A 16,190-nucleotide genomic window follows, 5' to 3' on the forward strand; every position below is an offset into this window, starting at 1 on the left:
TTAGAAATGTAATCCTCTCCCCCAATCCACACGTCCTCTTTTTTTTCCTTCTGCTTTTAGATTTCCTCCGATATTGTTAGATTATATTGTCACTTGATGCACATTTTTTTTGTTCAACCTATAGTCCTCCCAGCTGCTCAAAGGCACCTCGGTGGTTACAGAGCAGCACATGTTGATCTTTCACCTCCCAGCCTGACATTTTCGTTCAAGTTTTAAACTGCCACTTCTGCAGATTTACAGACACGATATGGACCAAAACAGCTGCAAACATGTTGGGTTGGGTGGGAATACAAATTGTGTGAAGCAAATGTGAACACCATTCAAGTCCAGGTTGGTTCTCAGAGGACTATTTGTGACCAGGCTGCAGTCCTTTTCTGGGGACTGACACTGGTGATTTTATAGAATCTGAAGTAAGAGCAGTGTGGCCACATGGAAGTCTGTTCAAGTAAGCACTTAAATCACTCCATGGTTCACCTCAGGCGGAGTAGCTGGAGGCTAAAGGTGCTACAGTTGCATCAGCTCATTGTAGGGAGAGTGGGTGGTATCTTTGAAGATAGAGCTGAGGAACTCACCCTCCCCTGTGATACTGCCTGCAGGGTTTCCACACTCATCTCTGTGACACAACTAGTATTTTCCCGTACCTGTTTGTTGAGCCTGCCTGCAACCCCTGCCTCCCTGTCACCACCTCCGCACTCAGAGAACAGTGCTCTGGTCACTTTGCATCAGTCGAGGTTGCAGAGCAGTCTGCTACACATATTGGATGACACAAGCCTCCTCCTGCAGACACTGTTTGTGTTGTCATACTGTACCAAGTTTGTTATAGGATATTAACTCTATAACTCGACTGCGCCACCTTCACATCCTCACTGATAGATGGTTGGTGTTGACCAGAGTTGGGTGTTACTGTAATAATATTACTTTGTCGGTAATGGAGTATTGTAACGCGTTACTTGTATAATTCAGTAATCACACTACAGTTACTAACATTGCCCCGACACGCGTTACTTCGTTACTTTCTAAAATCAGTCATAATCAAACCTCAACAAACACCTGCAAAGAACACATGCTAAGGTGAAGCTAACGCACATAGCTGTTGTTTATTTATATCACACACGTAGTCTGTTCTTCTTCTCTGTTTTCCGGTTGTTGCCTGTTTTGAATGACGAATACACACTACCGCCGCCTGCTGGTAAGGAGAGTTATTGCCACTCACGCATGCGCAGTTCGTACGTGCTCGGCTGAAGTCTTTGCGGTGTGCTCCAGTCTGGCTCCAGTGCAACACATGGCCAACACGCAGGAGAACACGCTGACGCAACAGCGTGAGCAGAGATAGACTGCGCAAAATATACAGATAGCAGGAGACAGAGGACAGCCATGGTCAGATAGGAAAACATTCAGGAGCTATCTGGATCAGTCTTATGCGACAATGGAAACTGAACTAAAGAGAACATTTGAAACTTTAGCAGTCTGCGTGATCTGCCTGCAGGGAGGGGCGGGCCGGCCCTGCGAGTAAAGTAACGAATTACTTTATGTAGAGAGTAACGAAGTAGTGTAATATATTACTTTTTTTTAGTAACGACCCCATCTCTGGTGTTGACATGAATATTGAGTTGTAAATTAATATTTGAATACAATGCAGAGATTTAAAACTACAGAGAGTTGACAGCTCATCTCATCACTTCAGGGATGCCATAGCTCTCGAGGAGGATACATGTTGCCAGTTACAATGTTCTCAAGTAAAAAGCATCAATCAATTTGCCAAGTCCAAACAAAGCCCGAAGAACATCTCAAAATGGTGCGCTACATTTATTGGGAGTTATTTGTACAGTTTATGGATCTCTTGTCAGGATTGTCTCTTAAGTTTCTGATTAACGACCTCTTAAAGTATTTTGGTCAAGCTCACCTTTGACTATATTTAACTTCACCTTTCTCTTTATATTGACTTTGTGAAAGTACAGAGATACATACAAAATTGGTTCATCGGGCAATACATCAAGATACATTTAACCAACAGTAACCCTTGCTTCCTAATCCGTGGCCTTAATGATTCTTAGATAATTACACCACAGCCGTAATCGACATCTGTTTAATGATTGAAAACATTTTAGCACCTTGCTCGCATTTATTTTTCTTCCTTCTGTCTCTCCAGAAATCCATTCTTGTTATATTGACTCTACTTGAAATGAGTTGGTTGATAGCTAAAGAGACCAATCTGGGTTGAAAGATTAGTCTTTAAACAGCTGATCATGGGCTAATCAATCCGCCTCAAGAGGGTTTATGTAATCAGAATGCTGGGGTGGTGGCAGAAAGAAAACGCAGATCAGGCTGACAGTGTTACAGACACCACTATGTGGGAGCATGGAGGGTTCCTGTCCTGTCTTGTTCACCATTATTACATGCTGTATATGACAGCTAAATGTGTCTGTTCACGACTGGTATACACAGGGGATTGACCCTATAATGTGAGTGTCTTTACAGAGTGTATGATGTAACTTTTGGCTATTTAAAGAGGACATAGATACGTAGGTAGATGGCAGCACTACTGACACATTCAGATAAAACTGCTGTTGAAAAATGCTAAGAGTCACTTCAACAAGGAATGTGCATTTGAACAATATGTTGATGGATGCTCAGCTGCTCTGATAAAAAATGCATTATTTGAAGGTGATGTATGTATGAGGCATGTCTTTATACTGTGCATAACACAGCATGGCATATACATACACAGACTATCTCTGTGCGTTCATTTCTGCTGAAAGCTATAATTTGACTATTTTGTTGCCTTAGCAACGGTCTATGTAATCTACCTCGATGCAGGATTTGAGAAATAGTGAAAGGAGATTTTTAACCGAGAGCTATGATGGTGGAAATTAGATAAGACAGAGAAGAGAGGAACGCAGAAAGATGGTACTATATTGGTTGTACAGTGATTATTACAATTAAGCTCTACAACACTACAAATACTGCTTCCTAGGAGTTACACAGTGTTTTAATATTATACCAAATAAATGCTCTGCAAAAAGACAGAAGTTTAAATCTGAAAATGAATGAGATATTTGGCTGATTTCACCCTCTAATGAATACCAGTGGGGTTTAATTTATTCTACTGTAGTTACACCAAAATATGAAGCGAGGAAAAGACATCAATCAAATGAGAACAATAATTACATCTACTCAGTGAGGTTGTAAAAAGCTGCAGAGCAACACATCCCACTGACACTGGATTTTAAGGGTTAGTCAAGTGTTTCTTAAATTGTATTCATTTCTAATGGAGGTAGAGCAAGTGTGGGGAACACTGTTTTGAGAGACACTGATTATCAAATGTGCAGTTAATGATGTGTTTTTTATGTCCGTCTTCAAGCTTGTGCTTAAAGTCATCATTAATTTGAACTCCACAGAATGCAATCTGTAACGGTCTGTAACGTTGCACCAAACACAGCAGCCCATACGGCAAATCAAGCTGTAGTGTCTGTATCACATTACATACTGTGTGTTTTTTTTCACTCCTTTTTTTGTTTTTTGAGACTGGGATCCACCCCAAACAACCTTGCAAATCCTATTACAGTACCCCGGGTTTTCAGCAGTGGTTGCCATGACAACTGTGAATTTTATTTCTGGCTCCTTTTGAAATGGTGTGTGATCAGAGATCCCAAATGTTATGCAAGACGATGTGCACTGTTCCAGACTGGGGTTTCCTGCTGCACAGAACTCAAAGTAATTAATTACAGGGGCATGGTAGACTCTCAGGAAGCTTTAGCATTGTCTCTACATTCACCTTACAGCTCTTATCGCATAGTGGTAAGAGGGGGGCTTTCATTGTTATGCAGGAAGGATGATCAGAGATGCTTTTTAAAAACTTCGAAAACTTGTGCGTATTTTAGATGTCGTCTTGAATCTCAATAGTCCACAGAGGAATATAAATGTGGATTATTGCATCAGTCAGAGAGGAAGTTAAATGGAGAATAAAATAAATATTGCCAGCGCTTTTAATTGCATTACATGACACTCTCAGTCAAGCATGTAAGTAAGTAGATCATCAGTTGTTGGATTACAGCATTTCATTATTCAACATCCATAACATTCACCTGTTTGTAACTTATGTATCACTTGTACTGTATAGACTCTTATGGCACTACTTCTATTCTATTCTATTCTATTCTATTCACTTGCATTATTGTATCTGTTTTATTGTGTTGCACTGTTGGAGGAGCTAGGGACCTACACTGTAGCTATGTATGAATGACAATAAAAGCCTTGAATCCTTGAAAAAAGTATAGTATATGGATAATCGTGTAATTTAAAATAAACTTTAGGAAAACTCTTCGGGTGTTTTAAGTCAAGAGAGGGATTTCCTGTGGTAAATTCCATTGTTCATACTCATCATGTCTCACTAATGAATATCTAAAGGACATACTGGTTATCATTCTGTAATTTTTACCGTTAAGTTCTTTTTTATTGACCCTGATATAAATTAAACTCTTCTAAAGGAAAACAATGAAATCAGTTGTGTGAAAATATTCAAGTCATCATAGCTTAAAGGAGATAAGTAAACTATGACAAAGTATACATTAGAATTAAAGTTGCTTTTCATTGAGCTTTAAAACCTCCAAGCTGTTTCTTTCTGGATGAGATAAGATGACAGTCTATTATTTAATAAAAACTCTTCTCCATACTATATTCAAAGCATCATGGTTATTATTGTCCCAGTAATCTCTTTTATAGTAGGTTAATCCACATTTTGTACCTCATTGGACTGGAAAACAACTGAAATTTAAAGTCAACACTTTGTAAGAAAAATAGGCTTTGATGCGTACTGTAATACAACTTCCCACCAAACCTAGTTTCTCCATTTCAAGAGTATTCACTGGCATCAGTGGTCCCTTGGTGTATAGTGTCGGAAACAGCATAAAGTGTACGGATGATATACATGTGCCTAAAGCAACAAGAGTAAGTCTCTCCAACTCGCTTGTATCTTATCTTTTCTTTTTCTTTCTTTCTTTCCTCTTCTCTGCTACAGACCAGAAGGTTCCACATTGGTCAACGTCTCGAAAGTTCAATGAAGGCAGACGGCTCCCTCCAGCCAGGAACATGAAGGGCTTATCGGGCAGCCGTTCCCAGCACCAGATCCCTTTACCCTATGGCTTGGACTATGACCCCCACGTCCATGACCTCCACCCTCACCATGGCTCTGACTCCCGCCACTCGTCCTACCTGCTCAGCCCCACAGAGAGCTGCCCCATGGACTTCCACCACCGCTACTCGCCGCGCAGCTCCATCCACTCGGACTGCATGATGATGTCCGGCGTCATGATGCCTCCTGCTGTAGCATCTGACCACATCTCCAGCAGCACCTTCCCCAGAATGCACTACAGCTCTCAGTATTACGACTCAGCCACGCGGGACGACTGCGCTGCCATCACAGCCTCAGCCACATCTCCAGCCGTCGCTGCTGCTGCAGCCGCCGCCGCCGCCTCCTCCCATCTCTCCGGCACCAAGAGCAACCGCCTTCCTGCTAACCTAGTCGACCAGTTTGAGAAACAACTGCCGCTACACCGCGATGGCTTCCACACCTTACAGTACCAGCGCACCCACACCACCACAGAACGCAGCGAGAGTCCTGGCCGCATCAGACACCTTGTTCATTCTGTCCAGAAGCTATTCACCAAGTCCCACTCCCTGGAGGGGTCGTCTAAGATGAATGGCACAAAGGGTGATATCATGGGAGGTGGAGGAGGAAGTTATCACCATCATGGCCACCACTCCACCAAACACGGTAGCAAGAGGAGCAAGAGCAAAGAACGAAAGAACCGTTCTGGCGGCTGGTGGAGCTCGGATGACAACCTCGATAGTGACAGCACTTACCGCACACCCAGTGTCATGTCGCGGCACCACGGCGAACCGGTCAGCCACTACTACCCAGAATCCACGCACAGCCACCATTTTGGAGACCTGTCACTCAAGACCTCTAAGAGTAACAATGATGTCAAGTGCATGGCCTGCGAGGGCATGGCCATGGCGCCCGAGGGCAAATTCATGAAGAGGAGCTCCTGGTCGACACTGACAGTCAGCCAGGCCAAGGAGGCGTACAGGAAGTCATCGTTAAATCTCGATAAGCACTCGGATCTCAAGTCATCGCGGACATGTCACTACCTGCAGGTATGGGGTGCTACACTTAATTTTTGTTGGAGGTTCTGATAAAAGGAATGTGTTTTTGCTGGTGTGTTTCCCCATATACCAAACTGGTGATTTGTTTCACAATAAGTAGAGATTTTCTGCAATAGAATGAACAGTTAGCTATGAGTTAAGAGAGAGGATCTGTTGCTATCTGTAGACATGTCTATTATACTATCTATGGGGATATCACTATGCTTAATAGTTTATATAATAATTGGTTTAGGAAATGAAAAATGTACTTTCAAACTTTCTTCTCAATTCCAGTTAGTATACATATAATCCATTTTCAATGCAACCTTGACAGTAGAGGTGTTGCAAAAGTTAAACTGGCGGAATCTCATGGGTAGGTTCAAGGGCAACGCACATCACCTATCTGAATATATTACAAATATAACAATAATTGAGATCGATATCCACAGATTCCTATAGAGAACTGTCTGAGGTACAGTAAATGCAATGATTGATGTATTGATCCGAAATCCAGCCAGGGAAGCCTTTTGGATTCCACTTCTGATTCTAATACTCTCGTGGGGGCATTTACAGTGTCCAGTGTGAGCTAATATATTTGACCAGGATTCCCTTTTGTGCAGTCCCCTCAGGGAGCTATTGTCTATTAAGATGTAGAAATCAATTGAGAGAATCAATGTCATGGTGTAAGACTCTGAGAATAAAGGACTACCGGAGATAGACTGCAGTGAAGAAAACACACAGGTTGAGGTCTAAACTAAAATAATATACTGTTAAGGCAGAGTTGATGTAGAAGGTTGCACACTAAAATAGGAGTACATTGTGTTGTTCACAGATTTTCCGAGCCTCTTATTTGCTATCCCACAGCAGGCACTGACTTCTAAAACGAGGCCAAAAGCCAGGTATTTGAGGTTATGGCTCTTTGATTCAATCTCTTTTAACTTTGAATATGCAGCACTTGATTCAGTCGTAAAAACATATTTAGGGGTTAGCTCTGCTTTGGAAAAATGTGTTCTCTACTTTAATCAGGATGAGCAGAGCTGAAGTGATTGGCTGATATTCAAGCTTGGCCCAACTCCCCCTGTGAATGGGTTAGGAGTTAGTATGTATGTCTTAATATTACATTGTGTTTATTCTGCTCCAGCGCTTTTTCAAATTGTGTCAGGATTGTTCTAGTCCTCGCACATCACGAATAATGCCTACAAGTTATTAGCTATACTTGCATATACACCCAAGGAAATTGAAAACTGAGTTACACTGTACTAGAGTTGGGAAGCGAAACTCGGTTCCAGATGAGAACCGATAAGAAAATGCCGGGTACCGGGTACCCATACAAAATACACAATTTCGGTTCTGTTTAACGGTTCCTAAACGCGGTAGACCCGGTGGAATACAGGGTAAGGGAGGACTGGCCATCTGTGTGTTATTTTTTTATTTGTAAAAATGTCAGTTAAAGCTTAAAAGAATAAAGATATTTTTGTTATCTAAACGTTGGACCTCTTTCTTTTACAATTTTGGAATCGAAACGGAGAATCGATAAGAACCGGAATCGATAAGCAGAACCGGAACCGGAATCGATACATTTCAAACGATACCCATCCCTACACTGTACCCATACACAATATTGTAAAAAAATAACTAATTGCAATTATATTGACTGATTTTGCTATTGCAATATCATTCAGGATGACTCATTATCATGGACAGATTTTGATATTTATGAAGATCATGGTTTGATTTTTTAAAAATGTTTACAAACAGATATTTTATTATGTCCATTGAATGCGATTTGTAGGCCAGGACATCAATGCAGCACCACAATCCTTAATTCAAAAATAATATTCAAACACATTTGGCCTGGATCAAATGTTCAACCTGCAATTTGAATATTTGGCCAGCCCGAATTGGGATTCTGGATTAGTTTTGCAGCTCTAGTATCCATGCGCTGTCGTGATCATTTAGTTTTAACAATTGCAGTGAATGCTGCAGCGTTTATACAAAGCTACTAGAGACATTTCTGTCCATGCTTAAAAAAGGATTGCAGAAGAGGTTAGATCTTTGGCCAGTGCATGCACTTTGATGCTCTGTGAAGTGCACACTCACACACGGACACAAAGTGAAGTTGTTTATGTGCAATGGGGACAGAAAGCCTGTCAATACAGAGGCTCTCTCCCTGGCTTTTGACAAGCGCATGTGTCAGCAGGCTGAGACCCTGCAGCTGCCACTTGGGCACAATCTGCAGAGCGTGTGCACACTGAGAGCCTTCTTCAGAGGAAGACGTGAGGAGAGAGCTGTACTAAGGCATGTGGGCAGCACTCTGTTAGCTCATCTGATTTCTATCTGTTAGGTGTCGGGGCTTTAGGTCTGCGCTCACTTGTGATGAGGAGGAGATGTCTGCGTTGGGCAAGTTGTTGACATCACCTTGTTTCAGCAAGTGTCAGGACTGCAGGCTAGCTGTTATAGCCGACAACTGCTGTGATGACATGAGAGTAAAGTGTATGTCGATTGCACACAACATCTTACAGATCAATCACAAACCGGAAATGGAAAGGATCTCTAAAAAAATGATTTTTAATGATGAGTGAGCCCTGAATGAGACTCAATGTGGATATTGTGCATCGCAATGTTCCATCCTGATTTTACAAATAACTTCATGAAACATTATCTTAAAAAAAACATTTGTATATTGTAACCTTTACATTTTTAGGATTCACTTTGGCTAGTTATATAATTCACTCTATCACTTGAGCAGCTGACCTGTCTGAGAGAAAACACTTTATTTTAACTGGGTTAAGCTTGGCAAACAAAGTGTAAATAAGTAACTGTTTGTCCTGGTCCCAAGATCTCATAGGATGTTTTCAAGGTGAGAAAGAGTTCAACACATGCAGTTAAGGCGCTCTGTGCAAGGCTCCTGCATTCCATAAATCACCTATAGATCAATCATATGTGCTTGCCCTTCCTCGTCTGAAATATAGCCAGTGCAGTGCTTTAGTGCAATAATGAAATCTCCCACGCAATGGCAGATCATTTAAAAAGATTATCTGGGGAGGAACCGTGTCTCCTCTTGATGTCTCTATTCAAGAATCTACTGTATATCCCTAAAGCTGCTGTCCTCCATATAATGTACAGTGGCCATTGCGACAAATTATGTCTTGTGAGGCCCCCTGCATTCAGAGAGTGTGTTGCTGTTTGCCAGAATAGACCAGCAGAGCATTTACCTATACATACAGGACACAGGTGACATTTCTTTCGACTCCACTTCGAGCGATATAATTACTAACAAATAACTACTAACAAAGCACTTATATACTAATAAAGGGCTGGCTTACCTAAAGCCAGTTGAGTAGCACTTGAAATGTTTGGCTCTATGAAACCTGATGTACTTATATGATTCTGTTTTCTTCAAGGTTGTGTCTTCCTGGTCGAATGTACTTATTGTAAGTCGCTTTGGATAAAAGCGTCAGCTAAATGCAATGTAATGTAATGTAATGTAATTTCTAGAACTGAAGTGCGTAATAATCAGCCAAGTGGAGTGTTTAACATCCTGTACTTGCTTATTGCAGTTACAGCAAGCAGGTGACTACAGTAAGCTTTTAAAATCTCCTTTACAATTAAGTAGACTTAATGTAGGGTCACAAATCACACATCTTATCATTCCAACAACTAATCGGCAAACTCTGGGAAGCAATTACAGTACACATTCACTTAGACAGTAGACATTGTTCTCTTAGTTTGTAAATGTCATTGTATTCTGTGAGAGACACACAATACTGTCTGCTACAGTACATGGCCGTACCAAATTACCTTCTACAGCAAGGAGGTGCTTTATCCCAAGGTGCTTTTTGTACAAAGTATCCTCAGTGTAAAGAAGTAACTAATGATGGTGCAACACAGCTTGCCTGTATAGCTGCCTCAGAGGCACAGCTGAACATGTTACTTCAGGTGAAGCATCAAATGAGCACTAAAATTAGGTAAGCTAATGAGATTGGGAGAAGCTTGTTAACTGCAGCCCCAGACGATCAATGGTCGTGCAAAAGCAGGTACATTATTATGTTGCTTTATTGCCGTCTTTAAACCTGATTAATTAAGGTTCCAGACAATTGCTGCATTTTATTCCACTCATGTGGGACAGAATAAATGTATGCAGAGCAGATTATTGTGCGTGATAGTTTTACTGATAGGTCAGCTAATTCATTCTACCTTTTTTTTTAAGCACATGACACAAAGATGCTGCCTAATGTCACAATATTAGCAAACCTCATGTCCCTACTCTGCTGTTGTAGGATTGCAAAATGTCAATGGGCAATGCTGCCAAAAGAAGTTCATTTTTTTGGATATAAAGGAGAGATCTAGTAGCATATGGTCAAAATGCTTCAGAACCCTTTCCATCTTGACTACAAAAACATTCGGTAAAAACATCAGAGTAAAATATACGAGATTAATGATGCTGTAAAGACAGAGGTGCTATTATTAGCATTTCTAAATCCCTCTACATTTTCCCATTTGCCACCTCCCATAGAGCGGAAACATGTTCATCACTTTAAGTGCCTTATGCTGTCAAGTCTTTCACCCGTCTGCCCCACTGAGGCGAGCCGTCAAATCAGAGAGGATTTTGGGTGTTAGAAGAACCGATAGTGAGAATCAGAATCAGAATACATTTACATTGTTACAGCAGAAAAGAGCCAAAGACAGCTTAATGTTACCTAAAGCATGCATAGAAAAAGTCTTAAAGATAACAAATAAAAAAAGGTTACACATTTTACAAAATACACATCCTATAACCGGTGTGATGGAGAAAGCATTTCTCAACTTCTAGGTCAGGGTTTCCAACCTTTTTCCCAAGAGCCCCCCCAAATGACTCCTGTTGGAAGTTGCGCCCCCCCCACACACAGCGGTAGTTAAAGTTTAAAAGTCTAAAAAATGCTACAACTACTGTCACAAACAAAGTATTTTGTGAAAGGAGGATGAAAGCGTAATTAAGGAGCACTATTGGAGCGACTTTGATGGTTATTGGACTCAGGATTAATTCATTTGGATTCCCGCTGTATGAAGAAATTAAATGAGGTCGCGGAAGTGGAAACAATTCACAAAGGCATTAAACTGTTTAAAACACATGCTCAAAGTAAGCCGGATTTTGCTGATGTGTTTATGTGGATTCAAAAGAGACCGATCTGATTGGAGCAACTGTGACAAATAATCCAACTGAAACCGGCATGGACAATGACTATGTTTTAAAAATGCGCTTATCCAGACAAGCCTGGTTTGGACACTTTATGGGCAGAAGAAACATTTCTATTAAAGAAAGAATTATACATTTCTGTCTTTGTATGCCTTTATTAGCTACTAACTTGAATTTTTCTTAAAATTAATTAATCAATTATTTTTTATATTTTATTGTAATGTAGAGACAAGGCTTTTAGCGACAATCATGTATTGGGCGCCAGGTTGGGAACCACTGCTCTAGGTGAACAAAGGGGGGTCAGCCTCTCCGCTTTCTGTGAGATTAATTCATCCACTGTGGCAGAGAAACAGCAAGAGCAGATGATTGGGTAAAGTGAGTAAGTGGCAGAGCGTTCGGGGCAGCCCTGTGCCTGGGGCTGTTGTTTCAAGAGCTGAGGCTGCCGGTCCACTGGGACGACTGCAGCAGCTGCCGCACGCGCGCGCGCACACACACTCACACTCACACTCACACTCACACACACACACACACACACACACTTTGTTATACTCACTGCTCCACTGATCAATACTGTACCCCAGCAGGTGACACATTGCCATTGTAAATCACCATCTTCAGGAACACAAAACCTCATCGTGTCTGTGATCATTGATTTAGATCCTATGAATAATTTGACATATATTAATCACAGTTCAGTCTCATTCAACAGTCAAATTCAAACCAAAGTATGGAGGGTAGTGTTTTTGTTGATCTTACAGATCAATCACAAACCGGAAATGGAAACGATCTCTAAAGAAAAGATTTTAAATTATGACTTGTAAGCTCTAAAGGAGACTCAATGCAGATATTGTGCATCACAATGTTCCATCCTGATTTTACAAATAACTTCATGACAAAAAAACATACTTTTATATGTTTAAACCTGCAATCAATCACTTCAAGTCCGAAGAGCCAATTTAAAAAACAAAACCATTAATTCTCTATTCTTTTGCAGGAGTCATATTCTACCTATATTTCTATCACATCAAAATCTGATTAATACAGCCTGGTTTTCATTACATGAACTTATGTGTAGACCACCGCAGTGTACAGTAATTAGCACGCAATCACTTAATCACTATGCAATATGAGGCTGTAATTTTAAGAATAGTCACAGTTTACACTTGGAGAGATTATAGAGTAGAATATTCAACATATATTCATACTAATGCTGTCAACATTATCGCGTTAACGGCAGTAATTCATTTTTTGAATTAATTGCGTTAAAATATTTAACGCATTTAACGCATGTGCAGAATGGCCCGCCCCATACATCCCACCAGTGGCAGCGCCAGGGTATGGCTGGGGTAGGCTACACCCATACCAATAAATGGCTTAGCCCCACCATGAAAAACGATGTTAAAGTAAGCAAAATAAAGTCTCCCAACTCGCGGAGTAAATTGCACAGACAGCAGTAAGATTGATTTCAGTAGTCACTTGTCTGGAAATATCGAAGACCAGAAACGGTTTTGAAAACTTCTGTCACGTAGTGATCGTCTTCTCAATAGAACATCTTTTATAACGGCGTGGTGTTGTTGCAGGAAGTCCCGACGGAGAATACTTTTGCTGTAGTACAGGGGTGCACATAACTAACTGGTACGCAGGTTATGTGTGTAATCTGAAATGCGTACCGTCACTTGTGTCACAAAGTGCATTTGCGTACCAACGTACTTGTGAAGCTTTTCCAGAAGGCGGTTAGATCACCAGACGACAGAGTCGGTCTCCGTGTGCACAGACAGGGCTGCTGTTAACCAGTGGCGGTTCTAGACAAATTTGACTGGGGGGGCCACTGGGGGGCCAGTTATTTTCTGAGGGGGGCACAATAAATGCAGGACGAAAAAGAGAACTAGACAGTATGAAGTAATTGCGCATAAGAAAACAATGCAATACAGTTATTGGTATTTGTTTCAGTACACTTATTTATTTCAGATAGATCTTATAGTTATTACTGTTAGCTTCAGCTTAAGTTATAGTGCAATGTTTGCACTAACACCATATTTATATAGAAAGAAAGGCAATGAACAGCTACATCTCTAATTTACATAAGGGTGTCTGCACAATCTCACATTACAGCAACAAAATCCTGCGGTTTTTGGCAAACAGAGTACCAGAAAATATACATAAAAAAAAAAAAAAAAACTGTTCATTGTTAGGGGGGCCACAGGGGAGTCAGAGGTCAGTGTTAGGGGGCACTGCCCCCCCCCCCCCCCCCCCCTAGAACCGCCCCTGCTGTTAACGTCGGTCTGTACAACGGAATTGTGCCAAAACTACGCCAACCGGATGCGGAGGGAGACTCCCCCCCCCTTCACTGGAAAACTGCGCTAAAACAGCTGATCACAACGTTCACACTCTGTGGTCACAAAGTACTCCACCAGAAAAGTCGACACGCAGACAATTTTTATAATAAACATAGATACTGTATGTTAAATGGATATATCCGCCTTCTTTCATTTATCTTTCTATTCCCACAACAATATACATAAATAAATGGCATATTTTGGACATAGTTCGAATGGTGATTAATCATGAATTTTTAAGCTGTGATTAATCTGATTACAAATGTTAATCATTTGACAGCCCTAATTCATACTAGATTATGTTATGGCTGTGATTATACAAATATTTGAAAGCTGATGATTTCAGTAGTTTCTGATTAGATCGTGGTACTGCATATAAAGAAATCTAATGCTGTGCCCCTTTTGCTGTCTGTAAAATCTAATTTAAAGGGGACCTATCATGCTAAATGCATGTCTTTTATACATAAATATGTGTCCCCGGTGCGTCGGGGAACTCACGCAGCGTCAGAAAATAAAACCCTCTCTCTTTTCCTCTGTACCCAAATCTCTAAAAACGGGGCTACAACATATGGGGGTTATTCCCTATCTTTATTCAAGAGCGTGGTATTTAAATTTGAGAGCATACTTTATTGATTTATTTCCCTCAAACCCTGTCCTCGCACTCAAATAGTGCCTGCTTGCGCTTAGATTTGGTCTGCTTCTACTCAAACTGTACGCTTGCACTCAGATATATTGCTGTTTACAGATTTCCGGTGTTCCAGTTTAAAACCTTCTCCTCGCACTCAGGCTGTTTCTGTACGCTCGTGACATTTCTGCTCTCAGATTTATTCTGTGCGCGCTCGAAACTTTTGCGCAACAATCCTGTCAAAATCCCTCAACCAATAGGAGGCCAGGTGTCTTTGCGGGTGTGTTCGCTTTACTTATTACAGCGTCCCGTAAGGGCGGTTACTCTTTGGTTTATAAACTACCGCCCTCCATGGCTTTATAACATAGCATGTACTTCACTTGTTTGATTTACAACTTTTTTTGGGGGGGGAAGCACAGTTAGTACAGTATATATACCAGCACTTTACATAATAGGAATAAAATAAAATTGTCCCTCCGTTGCCTTCTGCACAAAACATAGTGCAACAACAATAACAGCTAGCGAACATATTAGACAGACAGCATTGTCGTCGTTTAGGTGCTTTTTTTTCTGGAGATAGGCACTTCTCAATCCACTCCTCCATAGTAAGGCCACCCCGGAGGTCGAAGTTAACCTTAAATGTTTCCATCTTAAGCTTTGTTCGTTAGTTTCGTTGTAACCATAGGCATTGTAACGGTTCTCAGACGCAGAGGGATACTACTGACTTGTGAAAACTACAATTATACCCGGGATATACGCTCATTATATCACGGTTAAGAAACATCAGATTGCTTGATTTGACTTGTCCGTTTTATAAACATATACTAACTGTGCTTACCCCCCCCCCCCCCCCAAAAAAAGTTGTACAGTGAAGTACATGTTATGTTAAAGCCGTGGAGGGCGGGAGTTTATAAACCAAAGATGAACCGCCCTTACGGGACGCTGTAATAAGTAAAACGAATGCACCCGCAAGGACACCTGGCCTCCTATTGGTTGAGGGATTTTAACAGGATTGTTGCACAAAAGTTTCGAGCGCGCACAGAATAAATCTGAGAGTGAGAGCAGAAATTTCACGAGCGTACAGAAACAGCCTGAGTGCGAGGAGAAGGTTTTAAGCTGGAACACAGGACATCTGTAAACAGCAATATATCTGAGTGCAAGCGTAAAGTTTGAGTAGAAGCAGAGCAAATCTAAGCGCAAGCAGGCGTTATTTGAGTGCGAGGACAGGGTTTGAGGGAAAGAAATCAATAAAGTATGCTCTCAAATTGAAATACCACGCTCTTGAATAAAGATAGGGAATAACCCCCATAACAACGGAGCTGATCCAGATCCGATATGACGTAATATCGGAAATGTGGGCTGGCTTTACACCCACGGCCCTATCAGAAACAATGCCCGACTGTTTTGGACGTAATATGGTCGGCGTTTACATTAGCATTGCTAACACTCAGAGCTAACCAGTACTGGAGAGCATGTGTGTGAAGAAGCAGGATATAAAAAGGAACTCACCTTGTGGTATAACCGGCAAGAGAGAAAGCCTTTGAGCTCCGTACTGTTTCAGAGAGAATCCTTGATAATCCATGATATGGCGTTTCATCACGGCAGTATTTAGTTTAGACAGTAGCTGCCGGGTCCCGCATGAGCTCAGACCATGGATGTATAATAAGAACTGGATACAGCGTGGGAGGCGGGGCCTCATTCATTCCTATGAGAGTTGCTCATTAGCGCATGATGATAAAATGGCCCAACTTTTGAGAGAGTGAAACGTCACAGATTACCCGGCATGCCTGAGAAGTACCCGTATGTGCGCTCATAGCGCATTCGCAACTTTAACCAACATGCTCGTTCACATCAAGCACGTCAATTTGCATACACGTAACAGCACCGTGCGCTCATGACAGCATGGTAA

General features: G+C 41.3%; 1 protein-coding gene across 2 annotated transcripts in view; it reads left to right on the top strand.

The window, feature by feature from the left end:
• LOC117439990 (disks large-associated protein 2-like) overlaps positions 1 to 16,190 on the top strand; it is a 119,880-nt gene that overhangs the window by 62,057 nt on the left and 41,633 nt on the right. For both annotated transcript variants that reach the window (XM_034076163.2, XM_034076164.2), the window contains exon 2: positions 5,018 to 6,156. In XM_034076163.2, the coding sequence (XP_033932054.1) occupies positions 5,018 to 6,156 (1,139 nt within the window). The remainder of the gene's footprint in view (positions 1 to 5,017; positions 6,157 to 16,190) is intronic.

This window comes from Pseudochaenichthys georgianus, chromosome 24 (assembly GCF_902827115.2).
Source record: "Pseudochaenichthys georgianus chromosome 24, fPseGeo1.2, whole genome shotgun sequence".
NCBI lineage: Eukaryota > Metazoa > Chordata > Actinopteri > Perciformes > Channichthyidae > Pseudochaenichthys > Pseudochaenichthys georgianus.